Here is a 25,848-nt window from a genome sequence, read left to right as displayed (position 1 = left end):
TCGCACCTGTAATCCCAGCTCTTTGGGAGGCCAAGGCAGGCAGATTACTTGAGGCCAGGAGTTTGGGACCAGTGTGGTGATCACGGTGAAATCCTGTCTCTACTAAAAATACAAAAATTGGCCAGGTGCAGTGGCACATGCCTGTAATTCCAGCTACTCAGGAGGCTGAGGCACAAGAATTGCTTCAACCTCAGAGTGGGAAGCTACAATGACAGAGTGAGACTCTGTCTCAAAAAAAGAAAGAAAGAAAAAAAAAGTAGAGACTGACGGAATGGATCTTCTAAAACAGGATACATCTAAGAGACTCATTTGAACCCAAAGGCAAAACCAAAACAAAGTGGGGGTAGCTGGTTTAAGATCAGACAAAATAGACTTTAAATTAAAAATTGCTATAGGAGGCCAGGTGTGGTGGCTCATGCCTGTAATCCCAGCACTTTGGGAGGCTGAGGCAGGCAGATCACGAGGTCAGGAGACCGAGACTATCCTGGCCAACATGGGGAAACCCTGTCTCTACTAAAAAATACAAAAATTAGTTGGATGTGGTGGCGTGTGCCTGTACTCCCAGCTACTCGGGAGGCTGACGCAGAAGAATTGCTTGAACCCAGGAGGCGGAGATTGCAGTAAGCCGAGATTGCGCCACTGTACTCCAGTCCAGCCTGACGCCTGGCGACAGAACAAGACTCTGTCTCAAAAAAAAAAAAATTGTTATAGGAGACAAAGAAGGACATTATAAAGGAGTTAAGGTAGAGATAAAGGAGTCAATTCATCTAGAAGATGTAAAAATTGTAAACATACATGAACCTAGCAACAGAGCCCACAAATATATGAAACAAAAATTTACATAAATGAAGGGAAAAATATAGACAGTTCTACAGAAACAGTTAGACATACTACCATACTTCCAATAATGGAACCAATAGAGCACGATCAAAAAAGAATGAAAGAAAGAAAAATAGTAAGTATTGGTGAGGATCTGAAGATACTGAAACCCACTTTATACACTACTGTTGGAAGTATAAAATGGCATAAATGCTGTGAAGAATTGTTTGACAGTTCCTCAAAATCTTAGACAATAACTGCCATATGACCTAGCAATTACACCCCTAAGAATATACTGCCAAACTGAAAACAGATGTTCAAGCAAAAACCTGCACATAAATGTTCATAGAGCACTACTTACAATAGTCAAAAGGTAGAAAGAATCCATATGCTTGACAAATACATCAACCAAATATGGTAAAGGTTGAGTATTCCTTATCTGAAATGCCTGGGCCCAGAAGTAGCTCAGATTTTGGAATGTTTATGTTATACATACCAGTTAAGCATCCCTAATCTGGAAATCTGAAATCCCAAATCCAAAATACTTCAAAATGAAAATTTCCTTTGAGCATCAGGTTAGGTGCACAAAAGGTTTTTGAATTTTGGAATATTCCCACAAGTGGAATACTATTCAGACATTCAAAGTGACTGAAGCACTGATACACACTATAACATGAATGAAGCTTGAAAACAATATGCTTTTACTAACTGAAAACACTGAGTAAAAGAAGCCAGGCAAAAAAGATCACAAATTATATAATTTCTATCATATGAAATATCTAGAGTAAACATATCTGTAGAGGGACAATTAGTAGCTGCTAGCAGCTGGGAGGATGGGGGGTTGGTGAGTGACTGCTTAACAGTTATGGGTTTCCTTTTGGGGTGATGAAAATGCTTTGAAACTAGGTAGTGGTGATGGTCACACAACATTATGAATACACTAAATGCCTCCAAATTTAGTAAAATGAAAATGGTTAAAACAATAAATTTTATTCTATGTATATCTTATCATAATTTAAAAAAATCTATGCAAAGGTTTTTCTTTCAATTACTAAACCAGAACCAGATATAGACAAAAATACACACAAAAAAGAAAGGATATACAGTACATACCTGTTAATGCTGCTGGTTTGGATAGTGTACTATATTGATTTTGTGTAGATATCATACTTTGACGTGGACTTAGTGTTGGTGATGCAACAAGTGAAAGTTCTTCAATAATAACACTGCTTTTGGGATGATTCTTGGGGAGTTCATTTAATCTTTGCTCTAATGAATACTTTAAAAGGTCCAACTTCTGACTTGATTCATTAAATCTTGCTTGAGCCTTGCACAGGGAAAAGACAATTGTTGTCACTTAAATAATCATATACTTTGAATAATGCATTTATTAAACCAAATAAAAATTTTTATTTAAAATTACTTCTGAAAGTGCTTTTCTGTCTGTTACTTTTCCTGAGCCAAGTAATTTCATTACATTCTTTGCACCTTCTGCTACTGCAAACTCTATCCTAAAATGATGCCTTAATTCTTCCATCCGAAGTTCAAGAGGACTTATCACAGGTTTTGCTAGAAGGGAAAAAAAAAATTTAATTGCACCATTTATTTGACTTTCTAATTTGTAGTGATTAAAATTGTGAAAAGAAATGAATTATTACAAAATTACAGTAAGTTAGTCCTTACATCAATAAACACTGAAATAATAGCTGATATATGTTAAAATTCAGAGCCTTTCATTTTTGTCATTACACATCTAAATTACAAATCTGAAAAAAAGATTTTAGAACTGAAAGATATCCAAATATTGTAACATGGGGAGACTGAAAGTTTCTACTCCTACTCTTAGCAACTAGCTGTAATGATTTCTTCTGGAATTGAACAAAACAAAAGAAAACAAAGCCATAATCTTAAACAGAAAACAGAATTTTTAAAAAAATAAAGATTAGAAGTATTTGATAATCAATTTAAATGAAGAGATACTTTCTAGATCAATATCTTCTTGAAACAAAAGGGCCAAATATCTAAAGCATCTATCCAACTTAAGTGTGTAAAACTCAAGATGAAAAAAAAAAATAGTAATAATAATGCTTCCTCCCCCTTAACTGTGAACCACTGCCCTGTTCCTACATAAGATTATTTAGCACCATATGCTCATAAGAAGGAGAAGGACAATTTATTCCATCACCATTATCAAAAGCCAATTCATTAGTCTGGACTGCCTGAAGAATCTGCATTCGTATGACTTCTATTTTTGTCTTGCTGTCCTGGAGCAGTTGCTGAGCTGTACCATGAAGTTTCCGATCCTATTTAAAAAATAAGTTTGAAAAATAAAGCAAATAAAGGGAAAAATGAAACATTTTCATATCTTCTAAACAGATCATGTGATATATCAGCAAGTGAAAAACAGTGTTAAAAGAACTCTGTTAGCATTATAATGCTATAGATTTACAAAAAAAGAGCCATAAAACTTTCGGGGTAAAGTTTGTGGAAAAACAACTCCATTAGTTAAGACAGTATGGGAGAAAAGTAAATATTACGGCTGCGTTTTTTTTAAATTTATTTTTTATTGTATATATTTGTGGTGTACGTGATGTTTTGGTATACATACACATAGTGAAATGATTATTACAGTCAAACAAATTTACCAATCCATCATCACCCTCTACAGTTACTCGTTTTTATGTGTATGGTTTTATGTGTACTTAAAATCTATTCTCTTAGCATATTTTCAGTACATAATATTAACTACAGTCCATGCTATATATTAGATCTCTGTACTTATTCATCCTACCTAACTCTAAATATGTACCTTTTGACCTACTTCTCCCCATTTCTTCTTCCTCCCTATTGCTGGTAACCGTATTTTACTCTCTGTTTCTATTTTTTTTTTTGGATTTCACAGATAAGTGAGATCATACAGCATTTTTCTTCCTGTGTCTGGCTTATTTCACTTTGTATAATGTCCTCTGGGTTCACCCATATTGTCAATGTGGTAGTACCCATCCCCCCGCTTCATTTTTGAGATGGAGTCTCGTTCTGTCGCCAGGCTGGAGTGCAGTGGTGTGATCTTGACTCACTGCAATCTCCGCCTCCTGGGTTCCAGCAATTCCCCTGCCTCAGCCTCCCAAGTAGCTGGGACTACAGGCGCGCACCACCACACCCAGCTAATTTTTTATATATTTTAATAGAGACGGGGTTTCACCATATTGGCCAGGATGGTCTCGATCTCCTGACCTTGAGATCCACCTGCCTCAGTCTCCCAAAGTGCTGGGATTACAGGTGTGAGCCACTGCGCCTGGCCAGTATCCCTTTTTTAAAGCTGAACAATATTTCATTGTATATATACACATATATATGTAAGCGTGTGCACACACGCACATCAGCGCGCGCGCGCACACACACACACACACACACACACACACACACACACACACACACCCCACACACACAATATCTTTATCCATTTATCTGCTAACAGATACTGTAGGTTTGAATCTTATTACTATTTTTTTTTTTTTTTTTTTTGAGAGAGTCTCGTTCTGTCACCCAGACTGGAACGCAGTGGTGCGGTCTCTGCTCAATGAACCTTTGCCTCCTGGGTTCATTCGAGTCTGCCTCAGCCTCCCAAGTGGCTGGGATTATAGGCAGCTGCCATCATGCCCGGCTAATTTTTATATTTTTGTAGAGATGGAGTTTCACCATGTTGGCCAGGTTGGTCTTGAACTCCTGACCTCAGTTGATCCACTTGCCTTGGCCTCCTAAAGTGCTGGGATTACAGGCAGGTGCCACTGTGCTGGGCCTTATTACTATTTTTTAAAAAATCAAAATCCAAATTCACATTTGTAATTTTCTCATCTTTGCTTTACATAAAATAAAAAGAATTTTCCTTTACTATGATCAATAACTCTCAGATTCAGAAACACAGTATGAAATGAATGCCTCCATGATTAAACCTAAAAACCTAATCACAGATAGTATTTGTGTTCCAATTAATTATGCTAAGAGAGGTCGAAAACAGCATATGTCAACACTGGTGACAATGAGAAAGGTCCCTAGAAACACTTTAATGTCAAAAAATGAGACCCTTCTTAATAAAGCAGGGGAGAAAGTTATAGTATACAGACTTTTGTCATCTCTTAAGATTTCAAAAAAAAAAGCTCTGAATTAAGTGAACTAATATTAATGTCTGATGTGGTTTGGACATCTGTCCGTCCAAATCTCATTTTGAAATGTATTCCCCAGTGTCTGGAGCAAGGCCTAGTGGGAGGTATTTGGGTCACAAGGACAGATCTCTCATGAATTGCTTGGTGCTACCCTCACGGTATGAGTAAGTTCTCATTCTATGAGTTCACGATGGTTGTTGAGCTGGTTGTTTAAAAGAGCCTGGCACTTCCTCCTCTCTCTCTCGCTTGTTCTCTCTGACCAGGTGACACGCTGGCTGCCCTTCATCTACCATCATGAATGTAAGCTTCCTGAGACCCTCAACAGAAGCACATGCCAGCGCCATGCTTCCTGTACTGTCTGCAGAACTGTGAGCCAAAATAAGCCTCTTTTCTTTATAAATTATTCAGCCTCAGATACTCCTTTACAGGAACACAAATGAACCAACGCAATGCCATACCTTTGTTTAGTTCCAGTAACATTGAATGTGGGTGACAGAAGGAATTGTATGCCAAATAATGACCTACTTAAAGATGTCAATGTCCTAAGCCTCAGAACCTTATTAATGTTACCTTACATGGCAAAGGAGATTTAAGGTAGCATATGGAATTAACGTTGTAGATCACTTGACCTTAAAATACAGAGATTATCCTTGATTATCCAGACAGGCCCCATTGTAATCACAAGGGTCCTTAAATGTAGAAAAGGGAGGAAGAAGAGGTCAGAGTGATGTGATGTAAGAAAAGCTAGACCTGCTATTGCTGGCTTAGAAGACAAAGGAAGAGAATCAGGAGCCAAGAAGTGTGAGTAGCCTCCAGCAGCTGGAAAAAACAAGGAAATATTCTGTCCTACATCCTCCAAATGGGAATGCAGTCCTACCAACACCTTGATTTAAGCTTAGTAAGATCCACTTCAGACAAAATAACGACAAAATTATAAGATAATAAATTTGTTGTTTTATGCCACTAAATTTGTGATAATTTGTTACAGTAGCTATAGAAAACTAAGAAAATATAAAAAGAACTATCAAAAGTAAAAATGGCACCTCCTGTTTTTAGAGTTGCATTAGTTGTGAAAGACTGGTAACCACACACACATACACACAAAAATTGATTAAGCATCACGTTAGAAAGCACTTATTCATAAGAAAGGACAATCTTTGCATATTATTTAAGCATCGGTTTTAATCACTATTATTTTGGAAATAAAATAGCACGCAATCAACCTAGAGACTAACGTCTCTTAGAACCCAAGAGACAGGCTTGATAATGGCAGTATTACTTCAATAAATCAAATGCACACTATATGACCCTGAATAAAGAAGCAGATAGAGGTTGGAGATAAGGGGAATAAAAGTGTGCTGAAATATACTCTGTTGAATACCAAACTCAGTAATATACCATCGAGGAAAAAATAACTGCGAATTTATGAAATTTATAATTTGTCCTTCTATTTCTTTCATATTCCCAAAGTCAGTCATTTAGAAAATAACTTCTGGCCAGACTGCTGCATAATGACATTTAGGTCAACAATGGACTACATATACCTATGTTTAGACATATTTAGATATGCAAGTACTTACTATTGTGTTACAATTGCCTACAGTATTCAGTATAGTTACATGCTATTACCACATGCTATATAGCCTAGCACTATCTAGGTTTGTGTAAGTACACTCTTATGTTATCTGTACAATGATGAAATCGCCCAGTGATGCAGTTTTCAGAATGTATCCCTGTTGTAATGCAATACATGACTGTATTTCTTTGCAATTAGACTAGAGTAAAAGTATTCCAAAGCTCATAATTTAATGGGATAAATGTATTTTGCAATCAGACAAACTTAAGCCCAAATCTTATTATATATAAACTTGGACAAATTATCTATTTTCTGAAAGCCTTAATTTCTTGCATAAACTATGTAAATGGGGGTACCACTATCTTAAATATAAAACTTTTGTAAGCATTAAACTAAAATTATATTGCCTAGCACATAATTGACATTAAAATGCTCTCTTTTAGGACAATAAAAATAATGAGTGTCTTATTTCAATGAAGTTCTAATGTAAAAGTATAAATATTAAGTAAACCATATCGTATTACTCTTCAATTAAGCTACTTCTTTTATTATTTCATTGTCATGCAAAATGACAGTAGTTCCATTATTTTACGTCTTTGGAAATACTCCTTTCTTCACTATTTCAGTTCAACATGCAAGAAACAGCACTTGTAAGTGTTTTATTTTAAAACTAACTGAATTTTCCCACAGAAATTTCTGGAAGATCTGCACAGATGTCAAAGTATGATTAAATTTTAAAAACAGACTTTGGATGTTATCACAGGCAATATACAGTTATTATATAACAGTTTTATGTTTTCAGGCATTCAATGGAATTTTTATTGAGCACATAATATGTACAAGGCAAGAGATAAGGTAGGTCTGGAGTATATGGACTAGTCAACATATTGGAGAAATACTGACCTTTATGTTGATAAAAACTTTGAGAAGGTTTTTACATATGTTAGGTTGAACTACATGAAAATGCCAGTGTCTGACTGATTTTGAACTAAAAAACGGCAATTTTTATATGGCTCAACCTAATAGGCTAAAGTAATGAACTATTGGTAACTAGCACTCAACAATACTAGTAATTGTATTTGGAATAAACATTTTATAATTATAAAAATAACTAAAAATTTATACTGTTTTCAAATTATATGTTTTTTATTTTACAAAAAAAATAACATTTTGTTTCGCAAGCGATAGTGGGACATTATAACCCATTACATCAAACAGACAACTTTCAAATAAGCCAATCATTGTTCTTATCAGTGCCACCTAGGTAATAAATAAACCAGTCGTTCTTTTTTCATCATATATTTATGATAAAGTAACATATGGGAAGTAAGCCATAAATTACATGCCAGACTCGGTGAAAATACAAATATTAATTAGAATGCTACCCTATGAAGCTTATAATATGCTATAAGATATATAAATGATTATAACATGCGCTAGGAAGTTAAAAGCAGCCAAAGAAAATTTCTAAGAAATGTGGAATCAGGCCAGGCAGTGGCTCATGCCTGTAATCCCAGCACTTTGGGAGGCCAAGGTGGGCAGATCACTTGAGGTCAGGAGTTCAAGACCAGCTTGGTTAACATGGTGAAACCCTGTCTCTACCAAAAATATAAAAAATTAGCCAGGTATGGCGGCGCCCACTTGTATTCCCAGCTACTCAGGAAGCTGAGGCATGAGAATCATTTGAAACTGGGAGGTGGAAGCTCCAGTGAGCCAAGATTGCATCACTGCACTCCAGCCAGGGCGACAGAGTGAGACCCTGTCTCAAAAAAAAAAAAAAAAAAAAAAAAGAAAAAGAAAAAGAAAAAGTGGAATCAATTTTTGTTGAGGGAATCCAGAAAGGTTTCCTGGGTTATTATAATAAATAAGTTCGGCATATGTCAAGGCTGGAGAATTTCTCATGTTAAGTGCTCTTTAAACAACAAGGAAAAAAAATAAAAACAAACTCCCACTAAAGAACACAGGGGCACTTTTGGAAGTAACTTGATTGTTATGATGGTATCCCATGTCCATACATATGTATACAAATATCCAAACTAATTGAAATGTATAACTAAATATGTGCAACTTTTTTCTATTATCAATTAGATCTCAAAGGTTAAACAAACAAGACTGGAGAATTGGGGGCTGGGGAGACCTGGATGGACAATTTGGTATATCTATAGGTAGAAGCTTGGGGAACCCTTAAAGCTCATGCAAGATGCTAGAAAGAACCCCAAATTTTGATAAATACCTCGGTTTATCGCCTGCATATATAAACAGGAGACATGTCTTTTTTTTTTTTTTTTTTTTTTGAGATGGAGTCTCACTCTGTCACCCAAGCTGGAGTGCACTGGTGCAATCTCGGCTCACCTCTGCCTCCTGGGTTCAAGTGATTCTATAAACAGGAGACATGGGCAGGCACAGTGGCTCACGCCTGTAATCCCAGCACTTTGGGAGGCCCAGGCAGGCGTATCACTTGAGGTCAGGAGTTCGAGACCAGCTTGACCAACATGGCAAAACCTGTCTCTACCAGCAATACAAAAAAAAGTAGTCAGGCATAGTGGCATGCACCTGTAATCCCAGCTACACGGGAGGCAGGCTGAGGCAGGGGAGTCACTTGAACTTAGGTGGCAGAGGATGCAGTGAGCAGAGATTGTGCCACTGCACTTGAGGAACCTGGGCGACAGAGCAAGACTCCATCTCACAAAAAACCAAAACAACAACAAAAAAACCAAAAGGTATGTCTTTAATATGTCTTATCAAATCCTCAGAGATCATTCCAAAGGGGGGAAAAAAAAACGATGCTGCTTAAAGCCACACTACCAAATAAGGAAATAGCAAGCTATACTATTTATGTAACAGGGTAACATAACTGCATCCCATGCCTCAGATCTTTGTACTGACAATAAAAACATGTTAATCATAAAAGGGATAATATGAAAATAATTATAGTATACACAGATATGAAATAAGAAAAGGAACAATGTGTAAATTATGGGCCAAAAGAAGATAAATGGCCATGAATGGGCAGCAAAGCAGAGTCCATTGTTTTAACAAATACTTACTGAGTATTTGCAGCAAAATATTTCAATGTAGTGTGTTTTGAGTACTGAAGATATGGTGATAACCAAGATAATGTCTCTGACTGCATGAAATTTATATTCTAATGCTGAAAACTGATGCCAAAAAAATTGATCACATAAATTGTAATTTAAGGTACTGGTAATACAATAAAGGGATAAGAGCCAGAGGTTGCTATTTATCTTAGAATGGCAGTGAAGAGCTTGCTGAGGTGGTAGTATCCAACTAGATGACATAATGAATGAGAAAGCCACAAAAGTGCTTGGAAGAATAGATACCCAGGCAAGGATATATAGCAAGTGCAAAAGCCCTGAGGTAAGAGTGTGCTTGCTATGTTTAAGGGATAGAAAAGAAGCCAGTGTAGCTTGAGTGCAATGAGAGAGGAAGGTGTTTTAGAAGATGAGATCAGAAGCTATGGGTTTTCAGTCAGGGTAAGAACTTTGGATTTCGTTGTAAATATGAGGGAAAACCACTGGAGGGTTTTGAAGCAGGAGGGTGAAATTATCTGACAAATTTTAAAAGGACAGTTCCAATTATAACATGCAGGAGGGTAATACTTTCATCATGTAGAATCCAATAACCAGAGTTCTGTTAACAATTTTTAAGGCCAACCTGAATTAACCATCCCTGTCCTTAAATCTGCTCCCCCTCATGAATTCTCTATCATTGTGAAGGGCACCATAATTCGTCAGACTGTCCACATAACCGATCTAAGAATAATCTTTGACTCTGCCTCCTTCCTCATATCCAAGATACCAAAAGTATGACTTTATCTTCACTGTTTTCACTGCTTTTACAAGAGAAAGGAAACTATTTAGCCTGAACTACTACGAAAACCTATTAAACTTGCTGCTTGCATACATGGCCTTCTTTAATTAATTCTTTAAGGCTGAGCAGGATGGATGTGAACTTTCTAAACTTGAAATCTGATTGTGTATTTTCCCTGCTAAAAGTCTTTTGGCAGCTCCACCTATCTTGTAAGATAATCACAACTGCTTATTTCTGTGCAAACTACCATACAACCTGGTTTGTCTTCAAGTTATGTTATATCTCTCACCATGCCTGACCTACTTAAAACTCCACTGGTAGGGAAGGCAAAGAAGTACTATTGGAACCACCTGGAGGACTTTTCCCTAACAAAATATGTCTTTCTGGAGATTCAAATTTGTTTCCCTACGGCTTTTAATTGAAAATGACTGCTAGAGTTGACAACTCTTACTATTAGAAGTACATTCTACCTACCCTCAGATATGTTAGGTAAAAAATATGCTAAGAACTTGTGCTATAGCCACAGCAAATCACTTTCATTCCCTAGAACAAGCCAGGCTATTCCACAGCTCCTTACTATGTATATACTGCATTCAACCATACTGCCATCCCTGAAAAGTAATTTCTTATTAAATGACAGATCATCTTTCAAATATCATACTAAAACTTAAAAGATTTATTCTGGCAGTCAAATGATTCTTCTTCATTGTTAGTCAATGAAATCACTAGTCAGCCAAACAAATTACTATTACACACTGTAACTATTTACATGTGATATATCTCCTTTTAAGATAGTGAATCTCTTAAAAGCAGGGTATTATCTATTTAGTATCTACTATGTAATAAGGCAACATCTTTATTACACTTATACCCCAGAATCTGGCATAATGGCTGTCAAACTTTTACTTAAATCTTTAATGAATGTATTAATATTCCACATAATTTCAATTTATAATTTTCCCTAATCTAAAACGATATACTTTGACCCTCTGAAAAGTTTAAAGATGAAAAATGAAAACAGTTAAGGTGGACTCCAGAAAGAAATAACTGTCAGGTCTATCTCAGAAGACTATAGTAGTTGCAAATAGGCTTTAGACCTTCATTTGAGTCCTCCTCAAATTAATAAATCTCCTAATTAAAAATAAAAAGCTATGGAAAATTGACATACTTGTTTTAACAGGATGCTCACAGCCTTGTTCATTTTGGACCTGTGGTTGTTTTAGGTAATCTATTTGTTTTACTTTTGGTATGTCTGTAACTCTGTTCAACTTAGAGCAGTGGTTTGTAATCTTTTGTGGATTAAAGAACACTTTGAGAATGAAGTGTAACCTACATCCCTTTCATTCACACAACTATAAACATACATAATAATCACTTTTCCCATAAGTTCAAAGGGTTCATAAACCCCTCAAATTAATCCATCAACCCCAAATTTAAAAACTTTACTCCAAAGGGCAGTAGCTGGGTTAATTTAATTTAAAAATGCTCAGCATAATGTGCTAAATTCGAAGGTCCAGAATAAAGTATTTATTTTTTTAAAAATGGTCAAAATAACATTTTATAAAAATAAAAAAATCCCAAAAACTAAATAACAGCACAAAAAATAACTATCATCTGATAAGGAATGTACAGTTAGTGAAATAATATCCTATCAAATATCACATAAGTAAATAAAAACAAATACATTTCTCTAAAAGTAACAAAAAATTCTTTTACATCTAATTTTCATAATTGGCCTTAAAACATCTTATTTAGAAAAAGTATACATTTCTCTCTTTTCAGTATCTTCCCTAATTTCTTTTTTCTTTAAATAAGTTTTTAGACAGGGTTTGTTATATTGACAATGCCGGTTTCAAACTCCTGGCCTCAAGGAATCCTTCTGCCTCAGCCTCCCAGAGTCCTATGTATACAGGTATGAGCCACCAGGCCCAGCCTCAAATTTCATTTGTAGTGAGTAGCTATGATGCCTGACTAAGAAAAAAAATTTCCCTCTAATTTCAAATTGTTTCTAAACAAAGAAAAGAAATACGTAAGAACTTTTATTATGAAATTATTTTAAAAACATCTATTAAAATATTAAAAAATTGATTTGCAAACATAAACATCTTTAAAATACAAGAGTTGAAAGTTAAAAGGTATATTTTATAATTTTATACCTTTCCAGAATTTTTGGAAATTATTAAAACTATAGAAACCTTAGGCTAAAGAGAACCTTGAGGATAATCTGATTCAGTGGTTCACAACATTTTTTTTTCTACATTATACCTAATAACAAGGACATGTTCCTATTACTAAGAATTGCTCCCCCTAACACTGATTTTCAGTTAGGAGTTATATGCCCATACCAGATCCACAAGAATGCCCAAGTCTAGGCCAAGCAATTATTTATTGATGATGACAAACTGTCCCATCTTTTCATTTGCCCTCTCCCAAAAACCTGTATGTAGAAAATTCATTATGGACTAAATCCTTTTAAATAATTTCTTTTGAAATAATTTTAGCTTTATAGAAAAGTTGCAGATATGGAAAGGAAAGCTTGTGTGTATCCTTTACCCATAAGGTCAAATTTTTTGTTAAGTGGGTTTTGGTAGGAATAAGCAATTTTTAAAATGTTACTTAAAAAAAAAGTTTCTAAACTTTTTTGTTCTTACTTTTAAATTCTGAGATCAAAATGATCTCAGAAGTCTTAATGTAGTGTTTAAACAATGAAATTGCCAGTTAAAAGCACAAAAATGTGAAAAACACAAAACTAAATAGATCTCAAAAGGGGTATTTTTTAGTGCACAATAGCTTAAGAAAGCAAAATCACCGTATTCCACCTCAGCAGGAAACAAGCATGTCAGATAACTCAAATTTCCCCTGCTCCACATGTACACAAATGACTGCAAAAGTGCCATGCCACCAGTACTGATGTTGGAGTTACAAATAAATTTTAATGAATAGATAAATTTATAACTACTGAATCTGCAAATAGTGACTGACTATATAGTTACATTTATTTACTACACTTACCTTTGAAGATCCATTTGAATACATCTGTATCATATTTTCTGCACCTTGTTTTACTTTAAGTTCTATATCCAATTGTTTTTGTAGAGCCTTCAATCTATTGTTGCTAGTAGAACAACGAGGGTCACTATTTGGAGTATCTGGAGTCCTTGGGCAATCTGTACATAAAATGTTGTTAAAATTACTTATTAGAATGAATTGCTGCTTAAAATTGGAAGTTAATGTTTTTTAAATAAACGGCATTTTTCAAACTCTGAGATGAGCTTAAATGGAATCTCCTTATGCTTATAGATAATACATGAATTCAACTAATTCATCCAAAAAAAATAAAGTATTTGAGTTATAAGACTAATTCCCAGGGTAGATTCCACTTAAAACATAAAAGTGATTATATTAAGTCTGAAACTCAATTAGATGACTGTCTGTGGTTTCTCCAACACGATTATTTTAAAATCAACTTGACTAGTCTATTCAACAATTAAACTAAATTTTCTACTATAACCTGATTAGCTAGAGAATAAAGCGTATTCAAACATGATACAAATTCAATTAGTAACTCTTTTTAAAGAGAACTAACGATACTTGAAATACTATGCTAGCAAAGCTTCAAAAATATTGATCCATTGATATCAAATTGATGAAAGGCAGAAGGAAGTTACGGAGGTACAAAAATTCAAGTCCATAGCGTCTCATAAAGGATACTGTGTTGATTCTATTTAAAAAAACAAAAATAAAACTTCACAGAATAAGTTAGAGAGGAGTCCTTTCTCAATGTTTTGGGATAGTTTCCATAGAAATGGTACCAGCCTTTGCACTACTGGTAGAATTTGGCTGTGAATTCATCTGGTCCTGGGCTTTTTTGGTTGGTAGGCTACTTATTACTGATTCAATTTTGGAGTTTGCTTTTTGTCTGTTCAGGGATTCTATTTCTTCCTGGTTGAGTCTTGGAAGGTGTATGTGTCTAGGAATTCATCCATTTCTTCTAGATTTTCTAATTTATATGCATAGAGGTATTCATTATATTCTCTGAAACAACTGCAACAAAAGCAAAAACTGACAAATGGAATCTAATTAAATGAAAGAGCTTCTGTACAGCAAAAGAAACTATCAACAGAGTAAACAGACAATCTACAGAATGGGATAAAAAATATTTGCACAAAATACACATCTGACGAAGGTCTAATATCAGCATCCATGATGAACTTAAATTAACAAGAAAAAAATAACCCCACTGAAAAGTGGGCATAGGACATGAACAGATGCTTTTGAAAAGACATACATGTGGCCAACATGCACATGAAAAAAAGCTCAAAATCACTGATCATTTGAGAAATGCAAATCAAAATCACAATGAAATACTGTCTCACACAAGTCAGAATGGCTATTATCAAAAAGTCAAAAAAAAACAAAAACAAAAAGAAAAAAAAAAACAGATGCTAGCGAGGATGCAAAGAAAAAGCAATGCTGATACACTGCTGGTGGAAGTGTAAGTTAGTTCAACCATTGTGGAAGACAGTGTGGAGATTCCTCAAAGACCAAAAGACAGAAATACCATTATACCCAGCAATCCCATTTCTGGGTATATATCCAAAGGAATATAAATCATTCTGTCATAAAGACACATGCATGTGTATGTTCACTGCAGTACTAGTCCAACAACAAAGACATGGAATCAACCTAAATGTCCAGCACTGACAGACTGGATAAAGAAAATGTGGTATATATACACCACGGAATACTATGCAGCCGTTAAAAAAAAAAGAGAGAGAGACAGATCATGTCCTCTGCAGGAACATGGATGGAGCTAGAGGCCATTATCCTTAGCAAACTAATGCAGGAACACAAAACTAAATACCACATGTTCTTTCTTATAAGTGGGAGCTAAATGATGAGAACACATAGACATATAGAGGAGAACAACAGACACTGGGCCTGCTGGAATATGGAGGGTGGGAGGAAGGAAAGGAACATGAAAAACAACTACTGAGTACTAGGCTTAATACATGGGTGACAAAATAATCAGTACAATGAACCCCCATTACACAAGTTTACTTATATAACAAATCTTCACGTGTACCCCTAAACTTAAAAGTTAAACAAAAACGCATAATATTTGCTTATACTTATAAATTTCTATGATTTTAGCAATGGGAATATCTGCAAAATCTCTGTGTTAGTAAAGTCCTTAAAAATTCAAAACATGTGCCATTTAAAGATGAATTTCATAGAAATAAATTTGTCCTAGAATAAAAATGGAAACTATTAATGCACAAATCATTTATAAATCAATACCTACAGATTCTGAAAATTATAATTTTCCAAGTAAATAAATTTCATTTTGCAAAAATAAATGAATAAAACTTTAAAAAGGACCATCTATTATTCTGGATAATCCATTATTGTTAAAACACTTCTAATAATTCTACCATGAAACTAAAATTCTTCATATTTAAGTTTAGTATTTTGACTTTTTATCTACACTAAGTCCTGCTACTTCTAAAAAAGCTAGAAGACTAGGGTACTACCCTGGTTCAGGGAAAAGTAACCTGGTTATCACCAGAAAATGGCCTAAACTACAAGTTACTTTACCTTTGCGTTTCAAGGTTTCCCTCTCTCCTGCAATATAAGATGGTGTGACTAACCATTTTAATAAACGTATTTCATATTAAATTCTATATTCCCTTTTTAAAAATTCACTCATTCAAACACATGCAATTATAATTTGTTAATTAATATAAAAATACAGATACTAAGGCTGAGGCAGCAGAATCACTTAAGGCCAGGCGTTTGAGACCAGCCTGGGTAACAAAGTCAGACCCTATTTCTAATATAAATAGACAAATAAATAAAATAATAGAGATACTAGGCTAGGGTGTAAAATAACAGTGCTTTAGTTAATAATATTTGCGTAAACATGTGCATGTGTGCATATAAATCCTTAAAATAACATTTTGAGACAGATATTTTCCATATTTTATCTATCAGGGAACAGGCAAAGCCACACAATTAACAGAATTCAGTACAGGAAAGGTTTCTATTCTAACTTAATTCTCCAAATTACAAATGGGCTGCTCCAAAAAACTGACATAAAATGTAGGTTTTTCAAATCAACTCACAAAAGAGCAACTTAGTATATCTAGTACAGTGGTTAAAGGCTGCCCAGGTTTGAGTTTCAGTTTTGGTACTAAGATTCCGTACAAATCATGTAATACAGGGTAAGATACTTCACAGCTCTGTGGCTTATTTTCTTCATGTGTTAAATAGTGAAAACAGCATGTACCTCACAGGATTACAGTGAGGATTAAATAAATTACATGTATAAACAGGTGTGGTGCATAGTAAATATGCGATAATTATTAACCAGCAGTGCTCACTGTAGAAAGTGTATCTCTGTTGAGTCCATAAATGAACTACGCATAATAACAATGACTGATCAGTTCAGATCTGGGAACACTTTAAATTTTTTTCTTTTTTCTTTTTTGTATAAATAAGAATCTTGTAAGAAATCTAAATTACACAGAATTTGGTATAGAGATTATAACACGCACTTTTTTTTTTTTTTTTTTTTAAAGAACTGGAATGCATTGAGAATAGAAGACCCTTAGTTGAGACAGGTATGAAAATGTGTTGTCTGTAAAACAGTTGATGGTGTGTTTAGCCTAGGATGAGGAAAAATGATTCCTATCTAAACATTTAAATATTTGTCTATGAAAGCTGTAAACTTACTATCTCCCTATAAGACAGAGAATTAGAACGAATGAGTAAAAAAGTAGTAAAGGCATCAATTTTATCACAAGATATATTCCTTATGTTTTGGGTTATCTAACAATAAAATGGCTTGTCTTGTAATAAAGTCTCTTGTCTCTGGAAGCACTTATACAAAAGGTAGATTACGATTTGTTAGAGCTACTATATAATAAATTATTAAACATTACAACAGGTTATACTAAGACACTGAAATATCCATTGATCTGATAATCTGAATTTGTAAAAGTATTATAATACTACAAAACACTGCTCTTAAGGAAAAGTATGTCCTCAGTTTTAATAAAGATGACGGGAACATAAGAAATAACACAATGGTTAAGAACCAGGGCTCTGAGATCAGAATGTCTGGGTTAAGATCCAGTGGCTGCTACTCACTGGTATGGACTTGATTATATACTTACTTAACATCTCTGTGCTACAGTTTCCTTAGCCACAAATTGAGGGTTACTGTGAAAATAAAGCCTATACAGTGCTTAGGTCAATGCTTAAAATGTAGTAAGGTCTCAACAATATTAAAAGTCAGGGCTCAGCTAAGTAGCTGGTATTTCTGCTCATTTAATCTTCACAAGAACCCACAAAGGTTTGCAATATAACTTCATTTTACAAATAAAAAACCCTGCAACTTAGAGAATTTATTTGCAAAGGTGCTGGGATTATAGGCTGGAATTATACACGTTTGTGTATGCCACGGCAGAAATTTAACCTTAAATATGTTTTACTTTATAAAGTTCACTTTTCTTTTTTCCCATTTAGAAATTAGAGAAACACTTGTCATCCTTGGATTTCATCTATTTTCCCCTTTAACCTGCCTTCCCGCATGCTACTTTTCTTCTCTCCAGTTTTCTTCCTTGTTCATGATGGTAAATTTGAGCATTATACAACATAAGTTGCCAGTATATTTGTTAAGCTCTTTTTCTCATAATGAAACATATTTTGAAAAAACAGAGACAAGGAGAAATCCCCACTCCCCATTAATACTCTCATCATTCAAAAAAAATGTTTTAACTCTATAAAACGGTAATTATTTTTCTAATCTAAAAACGGTTTTTAATTTATAAAAGGGATAAAATCTACTTTTTTTTTTTTTTTTTGAGACGGAGTTTCGCTGTTGTTGCCCAGACTGGAGTGCAATGGCACGATCTCGGCTCACCGCAACCTCTGCCTCCTGGGTTCAAGCAATTCTCCTGCCTCAGCCTCCCGAGTAGCTGGGACTACAGGCACGCACCATCATGCCCAGCTAATTTTTGTATTTTTAGTAGAGACGAGGTTTCACCTTGTTGACCAGGATGGTCTCGATCTCTTGACCTCGTGATCCACCCGCCTCGGCCTCCCAAAGTGCTGGGATTATAGGCGTGAGCCACCGCGCCCAGCAAATCTACTCTTAAGTACATACTGTGATGGCTAAAGGAACTAAACTCCATGATTACAACAAAAAACAAATTTCTATTTGCTGCATATATTGCTAATATTACTGAAAAACATTTTTTCGGGGATACCATAAGAAATTATGCATGCTTCTAACCTTCTAAACATTATTATACAATTCAAAAGGTATATTATACAATTTAAATAAACTTGCTGTAATGTAGATCAAAGAGATTTTAGGCATGTCTAAGTTACAGTAAACAAAGCACTAGAGGTAAGATCATAAAGTCGAATCTTTACACACATTTAACCAATATAAATTGTTGTGCTTTATGATGGAAAGTAGACAAGACTAATTCTTCCACCTAAATATTTTTAATGGCCATGTCTACCAAATACAGTCCCAACTTCGCAGTTAGGCATTAAGGGTCTCATGCTAACCAGCTCCAAGCTAACTCTCTACTATTTTTCCTTGTCAAATTCTGTGTTCAAATCCTTTCTAATAAAACGTGATTGCTTTATACTATTGTTAGCTTAGGCATTGCTTTCTACAGAAAACCTTCCCTAACCATTCTCTAGTCTAATATATCTTCAAGTATACTTTTGTCCCTCTGTTGAAATATGTACTACACAGTATTATAATGATCTGTTTCATGTCTATTTTTCCTGAGACTGTAAGTATCCTGAGTGCTAAGATTTGTTCTGAACTATTTTAATGACTGAGTTTAACAGCAGATCAGACACAGAAAAATAGCAGATTAATACTGAAAAATAGCTAAGTTTTTTAAAAAGAGAAAGAGGTGAAAAATGAGATCTTAAGAGAGACATAGAGGAAAAAAATAAGCTCCAATATATCCTATGGTGTTTCAGAAGAAAAACAGTGATTTGAAGACAATATATAAAGGAATAATGACCATCAACTTTTAAGAACTAATAAAAATGCCAATCCATAGAGTCAAGATACCCAATCAACCCCAAGCACAAACATATAGGGAAAAAAGTCCACACTTGGACACATTATAGTAAAACTTCAGAATATCAAAGACAAAGTCTTCACAGCAGCTAGAGAAAGGGTACCTTCAAAGGAGTTACAACAGTTTTCAGCAACAACACTGAAAGCTGGAAGGTGAAATTATAGCTTCTTTATGTTAAACGATAAAACTGCCTTCTTAGATTGTGATATGCTTTGGATCTGTGTCCCTGCCCCAATCTCATACTGAACTGGGATCCCCAATGTTGAACATGGGGCCTGGTGGGAGGTGACTGGATCATGGCAGTGAGTCTTTAATGAGTGGTTTAGCACCATCCCGTTGGTACTGTTCTCACATAGTGAGATCTCGTTGTTTAAAAGTGTGTAGCTCCCCACACTCTCTTTCTTGCTCCTGATCCAACCAAGACAGACGTGTTTTTTCTCTTTCGCCTTCCACCATGACTGAAAGTTTTCTGAGGCCTCCCCAGAAGCTAAGCAGATGCCCACATCATGCTTCCTGTACAGCCTATGGAATCATAAGCCAATTAAAGCTCTTTTCTTTATAAATTACCCAGTCTCAGTTATTTCTTTACAGCAGTATGAGAATGAACTAAGACTGTATATACCCAGTGAAAATATCTTTCAACAATGAAGACAAAATAAAAATATTATCAAAGATTAAAAAGTTTTTCACAAACTCATTAAAAATTAATAAATGCTAAAGGATGTACTCTAGGAACAAGAAAAGTGATTCTAATTGTTGAGTCAAAAAAGAAATAATGAAGAACAGATAAATGACTTACAAGTGAGTGATTTTAAAGGACCACTATATAAACCAATAAAAAAGTCATAAAGGGCTTTTAAAAAAATAGAATTACAATGGCAAAACTGCAATTACTTTTGTACCAACCTAGTAAGAACAGTAACATATAAGTTGGGTGTAGGCAAATGAAGTATTCTAAGGACTTCGAATTGTCCGAGAGAAAAACAGCAATTAAGACTATTGCCTTTGATAACTATGTATGATGCACTATCTAAATGAATGAACTTCCAAAACAATTGAATTTTTAATAACTGATTCCTTTAAACTGGTCAAAAAATGGCAAGAAAAGAAAGAAAAAGAGGGCCAGGCACGGTAGTTCATACCTGTAATCCCAGCACTTTGGGAGGCTGTGGCAGGCAGATCATGAGGTCAGGAGACTGAGACTATCCTGGCTAACACAGTAAAACCACATCTCTACTAAAAATACCAAAAGTTAGCCAGGCACGGTGGCAAGTGCCTGTAGTCCCAGCTATTTGGGAGGCTGAGGCAAGAGAATCATTTGAACCCGGGAGGTGGAGGTTGCAGTGAGCCGAGACTGCACCACTGCACTTCAGCCTGGGTGACAGAGCAAGACTTTGTCTCAAAAAAAAAAAAAAAAAAAAAAAGAGAAAGAGAGAGAGACAAGATTAAAGACACAAAATAAGACAGTAACTATAAACCCAAATATAATAGTAATCATTTATTTAGACTACATGATCCAGGTAAAACTCAGAGATTATTAGACTGGGCAAACACAAATGAATAAAATAAATCCAACTATATGCTATTTTAAGAAACATCTAAAACATGTTACAGAAAAGGTGAAAGTAAGGAAATGGAAGAAAGGTATTCCACACAATCACTAACCTCAACCCCCATGTGTAGGTGTTCAATTATGTGGCAACATAATAAAGAAAAAAACTGGCATTTTTTTTTAAAAGCAAATCTGCATTCCACTAAATTTTAACACAGACAAAATTTATAAAATTTACAATTACAAATCACAAAGTTCAACTGGAAAAAAATTCACCATGAATAAGAAAAAAATTATAGGATTAGCCTGGCAAAGATTTCACTTATTGTATTTATCCTATACAGACTGTGAAATAAGTATATTAAATATGTAAAGCTAAATGCAATGGCTATCATCTGGGACAAGAGACTATAAAAAATACTAAGATTAAAGAACATCTAGCATGAAAAAGCATGTAATAACAAATTATAAACACAGTATGTGATAAAGAGTAAGTTTTATATAGGTGAAGCGAGCAATAGAGAAATGGAGATAGATCTGAAGAAATTTATATGCATCTACAGTTCCCAAAAAACTACACAGAAGGAATGCAGGAGGTACAACATTCAAAAGGACAGAGACTAACAACTTCCCATAATTATTGAAATACATAAATCTCAGATTTAGGAAACCCAACAAATCCCAAGCAGATCAAATGAAACAAAATGTAAACCATTATACTCCAAGTCCAGAATACTGAAGACAAAGCATATCTTAATAGAAGCTAGATGATCTACATGGCTTCAACCATGAGACTGGCGGCTATTTCCTCAACAACCATGAAATAATAGTTTCTAAGTGCTGAAAGAAAATAAATGTCAACTCAGAATTGTATACAAAGGGGAAATGTCTTTCTATAGTATCTACTGTACTTTAGAAGTACAAGAAAAGATCATTCTAGAAGTTAGGTGTGAGAAGCATGAAGAAATAATGAACAAAGAAACTAATCAGCATGTGGGTAATTATAAACCAACAATGACTATATAGAACAATAATGTTTAGATCTAATTTGTGGAAATGAAGTTAAAATGGTATAAACAGAACATAGCCAACAATAACATGTAAGTAGAATAGACCATTCTAAGTTTATTTTTTAGTATAGAAAGGTGATTTGCCATTCAATAAGCTAGTAGACAAACAGAAACTATGCAAGATATTTTGGACACAGGGAATTTAATACAGGGAACTGGTTATATCACATATAGCCAAGTACTGTGCGAGGGACAACCCTGTGTATAGGTAGCAAAATTCCTCTTCTCAAAGAGATTAGAGTCAGGTGTCTCTGTGTGTGTGTGTGTGTGTGTGTATGTGTGTAAATATATATGTTTATATAAAGGTATACCTTGTATGCACCTGTATGTATATATATATATGTGTGTCTACACATACTAGCATGTATATAAGAACATTTTCAAACATACTGCAAAGTTTAATTTCACAGTAGGCACCCATATACCCATCACCTAGATTTAGCTAATCTACACACACACACACACACACACACACACACACACACACACACACACACACGAGTATAGAGAGGTAAAAAGAGAGGTAAAAAAGAGAAAACAGTACAGGAGAAAAAAATTAGAGCTGGCATTAGTAGAAGAAAAAGTTGAAATAATAGAGGCAGACGCCAGACCATTTGAAAGGCATCTCTACCATATGCAAATTTGTATTGTATTCTGCAGCAAATGAAGAATGACTGAAAAGGTTAAATCAAGAAAATAACAACTGAATCTGAATACTAGATTTTAAAAAGTGCTGGTAGCAATGTTCACATTGAATTAAAGAAATACTAGACTTGTAGGCTATGGCAATAAAGATGGAGAAGAGATACAGATATGAGACCTGTTATCAGAGGTATACTCTATAAGGCTTGGTGACTTACAAACTTACAATGAAGGTTGAAAGTGGGTAAAAAAAGTTTTAAAAAGTCAGGTTTTAGTTACAGATTACTGGAATCATACCATGAACAGGGCAGAAGATAGTGTTGCAGGAAAAGAAGAGTTCAATTTTAGACGTAAGAGCTAAAGCCAACAGGGCATCCAGGTAATATCCACAAGAGTGGCTACAAACTATCAGATGAAGCCCAGCAAACACACCCTAGCTAGAGATGTAACTTTGGAAGTAACCAGAAAATTGGACATGATTAAAATGTCCCTAGGGATAAGATTTCTCAAGGCCAGAATAAAGAGTAAAAACTGAATTCGTTAGATACCCTCAAAATGTGTAGAGCAATAAATCGTTGTTTCTGGTGCTTTTAGTATTTTCTCTAAAACCACAACTGAGCAGTTGGTTTACAAGATGAGAGTTCTAGAACACAGGAGCAATACAGATCCTTCTTAGAGGACTTCTGACTACTTAAGGTCTAGCCTTACCCTGGTTCCTTGATTGTCTTAGAGATTAGGAATATGGTTCAACTCTTGAGTCTTTATTTCCCAGACCCAGGAAAGCCTCTTCAGATTTTATTTTACATCCAAATGGGGTCTCATGTTCAGACACAGATGGCCTTGGATGCCTCATGCTTGACCTTTTCCTCAAGCTATCAAAATACTGTGTTCACAAAACACACTCGAGAAAGTACAAATTGTCTGTCCCTCTCATTCTGTCAATGAGAAAAACAAGGTCTGAACAGGTTCCAAGTGGTATATATCACACAACCACGTAATAGTGCGGGTGGATGACGTCTCAGATAATATAAACTTTGGTCTTTATTTTATAGCAAGCTGACTCTCTATGCCCAATATTCATAAAGTGGTACTTGTATAGCCAGGATGCCTGCTTACGAAACACTGTTTACTACATTAAACAATTAAAGAGGAAATCTATTAATAGTTGAAATAAACTTAGCCAAATCTAAATTAATAAGGTTAAGATTATACAAAATCACTAGCTTACTGTTTACCCATATTATTGACATACTTCTTCTAATAAGTCTCTAAGTTACTATTTTGGTTTTCACTTGATACTTACAAATTGCTTTTTAAAAAATAAACTGCTCCATAATCTTGCCATGTGTTACAGTTATGTTAACTTTATACTTCCCCTAAAGTCCAACTTTCTTGATTAAACAAAGATGCTTACCTTGTATAGCTGCTCACATTGTAATGAATGCTCAATTATTAAAGGATACTTAATTGGTTATTTTATATACTCGGGATGCCCCTTGTCATGTATCACCAACTGAATTAATTTTGGTTATTTTATAACTAAAACAATCTCTGGTTTAAGTTTTCTTAATGTTACAATAATAGGCAGGAATAAGACTGTTAATTAGAATAATTAAGGTAAAACAAGCAACCTAGGTATTAAAAATTGCAGAACTGCCTCTATCTGTAATATCTTAATGTTTGAAAACTGCACCTATCATCTCCTAGTAGAGAAGACTTCTACATTCTGTACATAACTCTGTACCGAGGGCATGCACAGTTCTTTCACAAATTCTCCTTGAAATGGTGCTGCTTGCTCTATTTTTCTTCTTTCCTCTCTCTATGACAATAATGTCTACTAACTACTACTACATACCTGTTAGACTGGTTAAAAAAATATATGAACAATACCAAGTTCTGGAGAGAATGTGGAACAACTAGAGCTCTCATTCACTGCTGGTAGGAATGAAAAATATCACTACTCTAGAATATATTTGGTAGCTTCTTTCCTTTTTTTTTTTTTTTTGTTTTGTTTTAACGACAGAGTCTTGCTCTGTTGCCCAGAGTGGAGTGCAGTGACATGATCACAGCTCAACGTAGCCTCAAACTCTCAGGCTCAAGTAATCCACCCACCTTAGCTTCCCAAGTAGCTGGGATTACCAGTGCACACCATCATACTTGGCTAATTTTTAAATTTTTCATGGAGATGAAAACTATGTTGCACAGGTTGGTCTCAAACCACTGAGCTCAAACAACTGCCCCACCTTCACCTCCCAAAGTGCTGGGATTAAAGACATGAGCCACTGTGCCCAGCCATCTTCTTATAATGTTAAACATACACTACCACAGGACTCAGCAATCCTACTCTTCAGTATTTACCAAAGCGAACTGAAAACTTTGTTCACACAAAAACCTGTATATGAATACGTACAGCAGCTTTACTGATAACTGCCAAAAACTGGAAAACTAAGCTAATGTTCTTGGTGAATGGATAAATTATAGTACATTTATACAATAAACTATTACTCAGGAATAAAAAAAATGAACTACTGATATACATAACTTGAAAGAGTCTCAAAGGTAATACGTGGAAAGAAAGAAGTCTCAAACACTGACATACTTTATAATTCTATGTACATAACATTCTTCAAAAGAAAACTACAAAGAACAGATCAGTGGTTGTCAGGGACTACAGAGGTAAGGGTGTGACTAAAAAGATAGAACATGAAGGAGATTTATAGGGCAGTGGCACTATTCCTTTTTCTGAATATGGTGGCAGTTAGATGAATTTATCTTAAAATTCATGGAATAATACACTAAAAATATATATACCAATTTATTATATATTAACCTTTTTTAAAAAAATTATAAAAAGGATTCAAGTATTAGGGAATCTGTGAATTTAATCTCATGATTTTAAAGACAAGAAAACAAATCCAGGAGTGCAAAAGAGCGACTTACTATACTAACGATCACACTATTTAAGTGGGGAGGACAACAGTAAAAAAGAAAATTAAATCTTCCCTTCTATTCATCAAAGACCATCAACTGTTCTTTAGTCGTGAGAAAAGTTCCCTCAATACAGATATATTCTAGGAAT

The 25,848-nt window shown here is 34.8% G+C and overlaps 1 protein-coding gene across 5 annotated transcripts in view; it reads right to left on the bottom strand.

Moving 5' to 3' along the window:
• The window catches only part of PKN2 (protein kinase N2), a 155,971-nt gene that overhangs the window by 58,100 nt on the left and 72,023 nt on the right, over nt 1-25,848 (bottom strand). For all 5 annotated transcript variants that reach the window (XM_032247792.1, XM_032247796.1, XM_032247795.1 and 2 more), the window contains exons 3-6: nt 13,402-13,556; nt 3,005-3,122; nt 2,243-2,388; nt 1,933-2,146 (exon numbers count right to left, since the gene is read on the bottom strand). In XM_032247792.1, coding sequence (XP_032103683.1) covers nt 1,933-2,146; nt 2,243-2,388; nt 3,005-3,122; nt 13,402-13,556 — 633 coding nt within the window. The remainder of the gene's footprint in view (nt 1-1,932; nt 2,147-2,242; nt 2,389-3,004; nt 3,123-13,401; nt 13,557-25,848) is intronic.

This window comes from Sapajus apella, unplaced genomic scaffold (assembly GCF_009761245.1).
Source record: "Sapajus apella isolate SASKATOON/1434 unplaced genomic scaffold, GSC_monkey_1.0 scaffold64, whole genome shotgun sequence".
Taxonomy (NCBI): domain Eukaryota; kingdom Metazoa; phylum Chordata; class Mammalia; order Primates; family Cebidae; genus Sapajus; species Sapajus apella.
The sequence above is the reverse complement of the archived record's forward strand: the minus strand, read 5'-3'. Positions and strand labels throughout refer to the sequence as shown.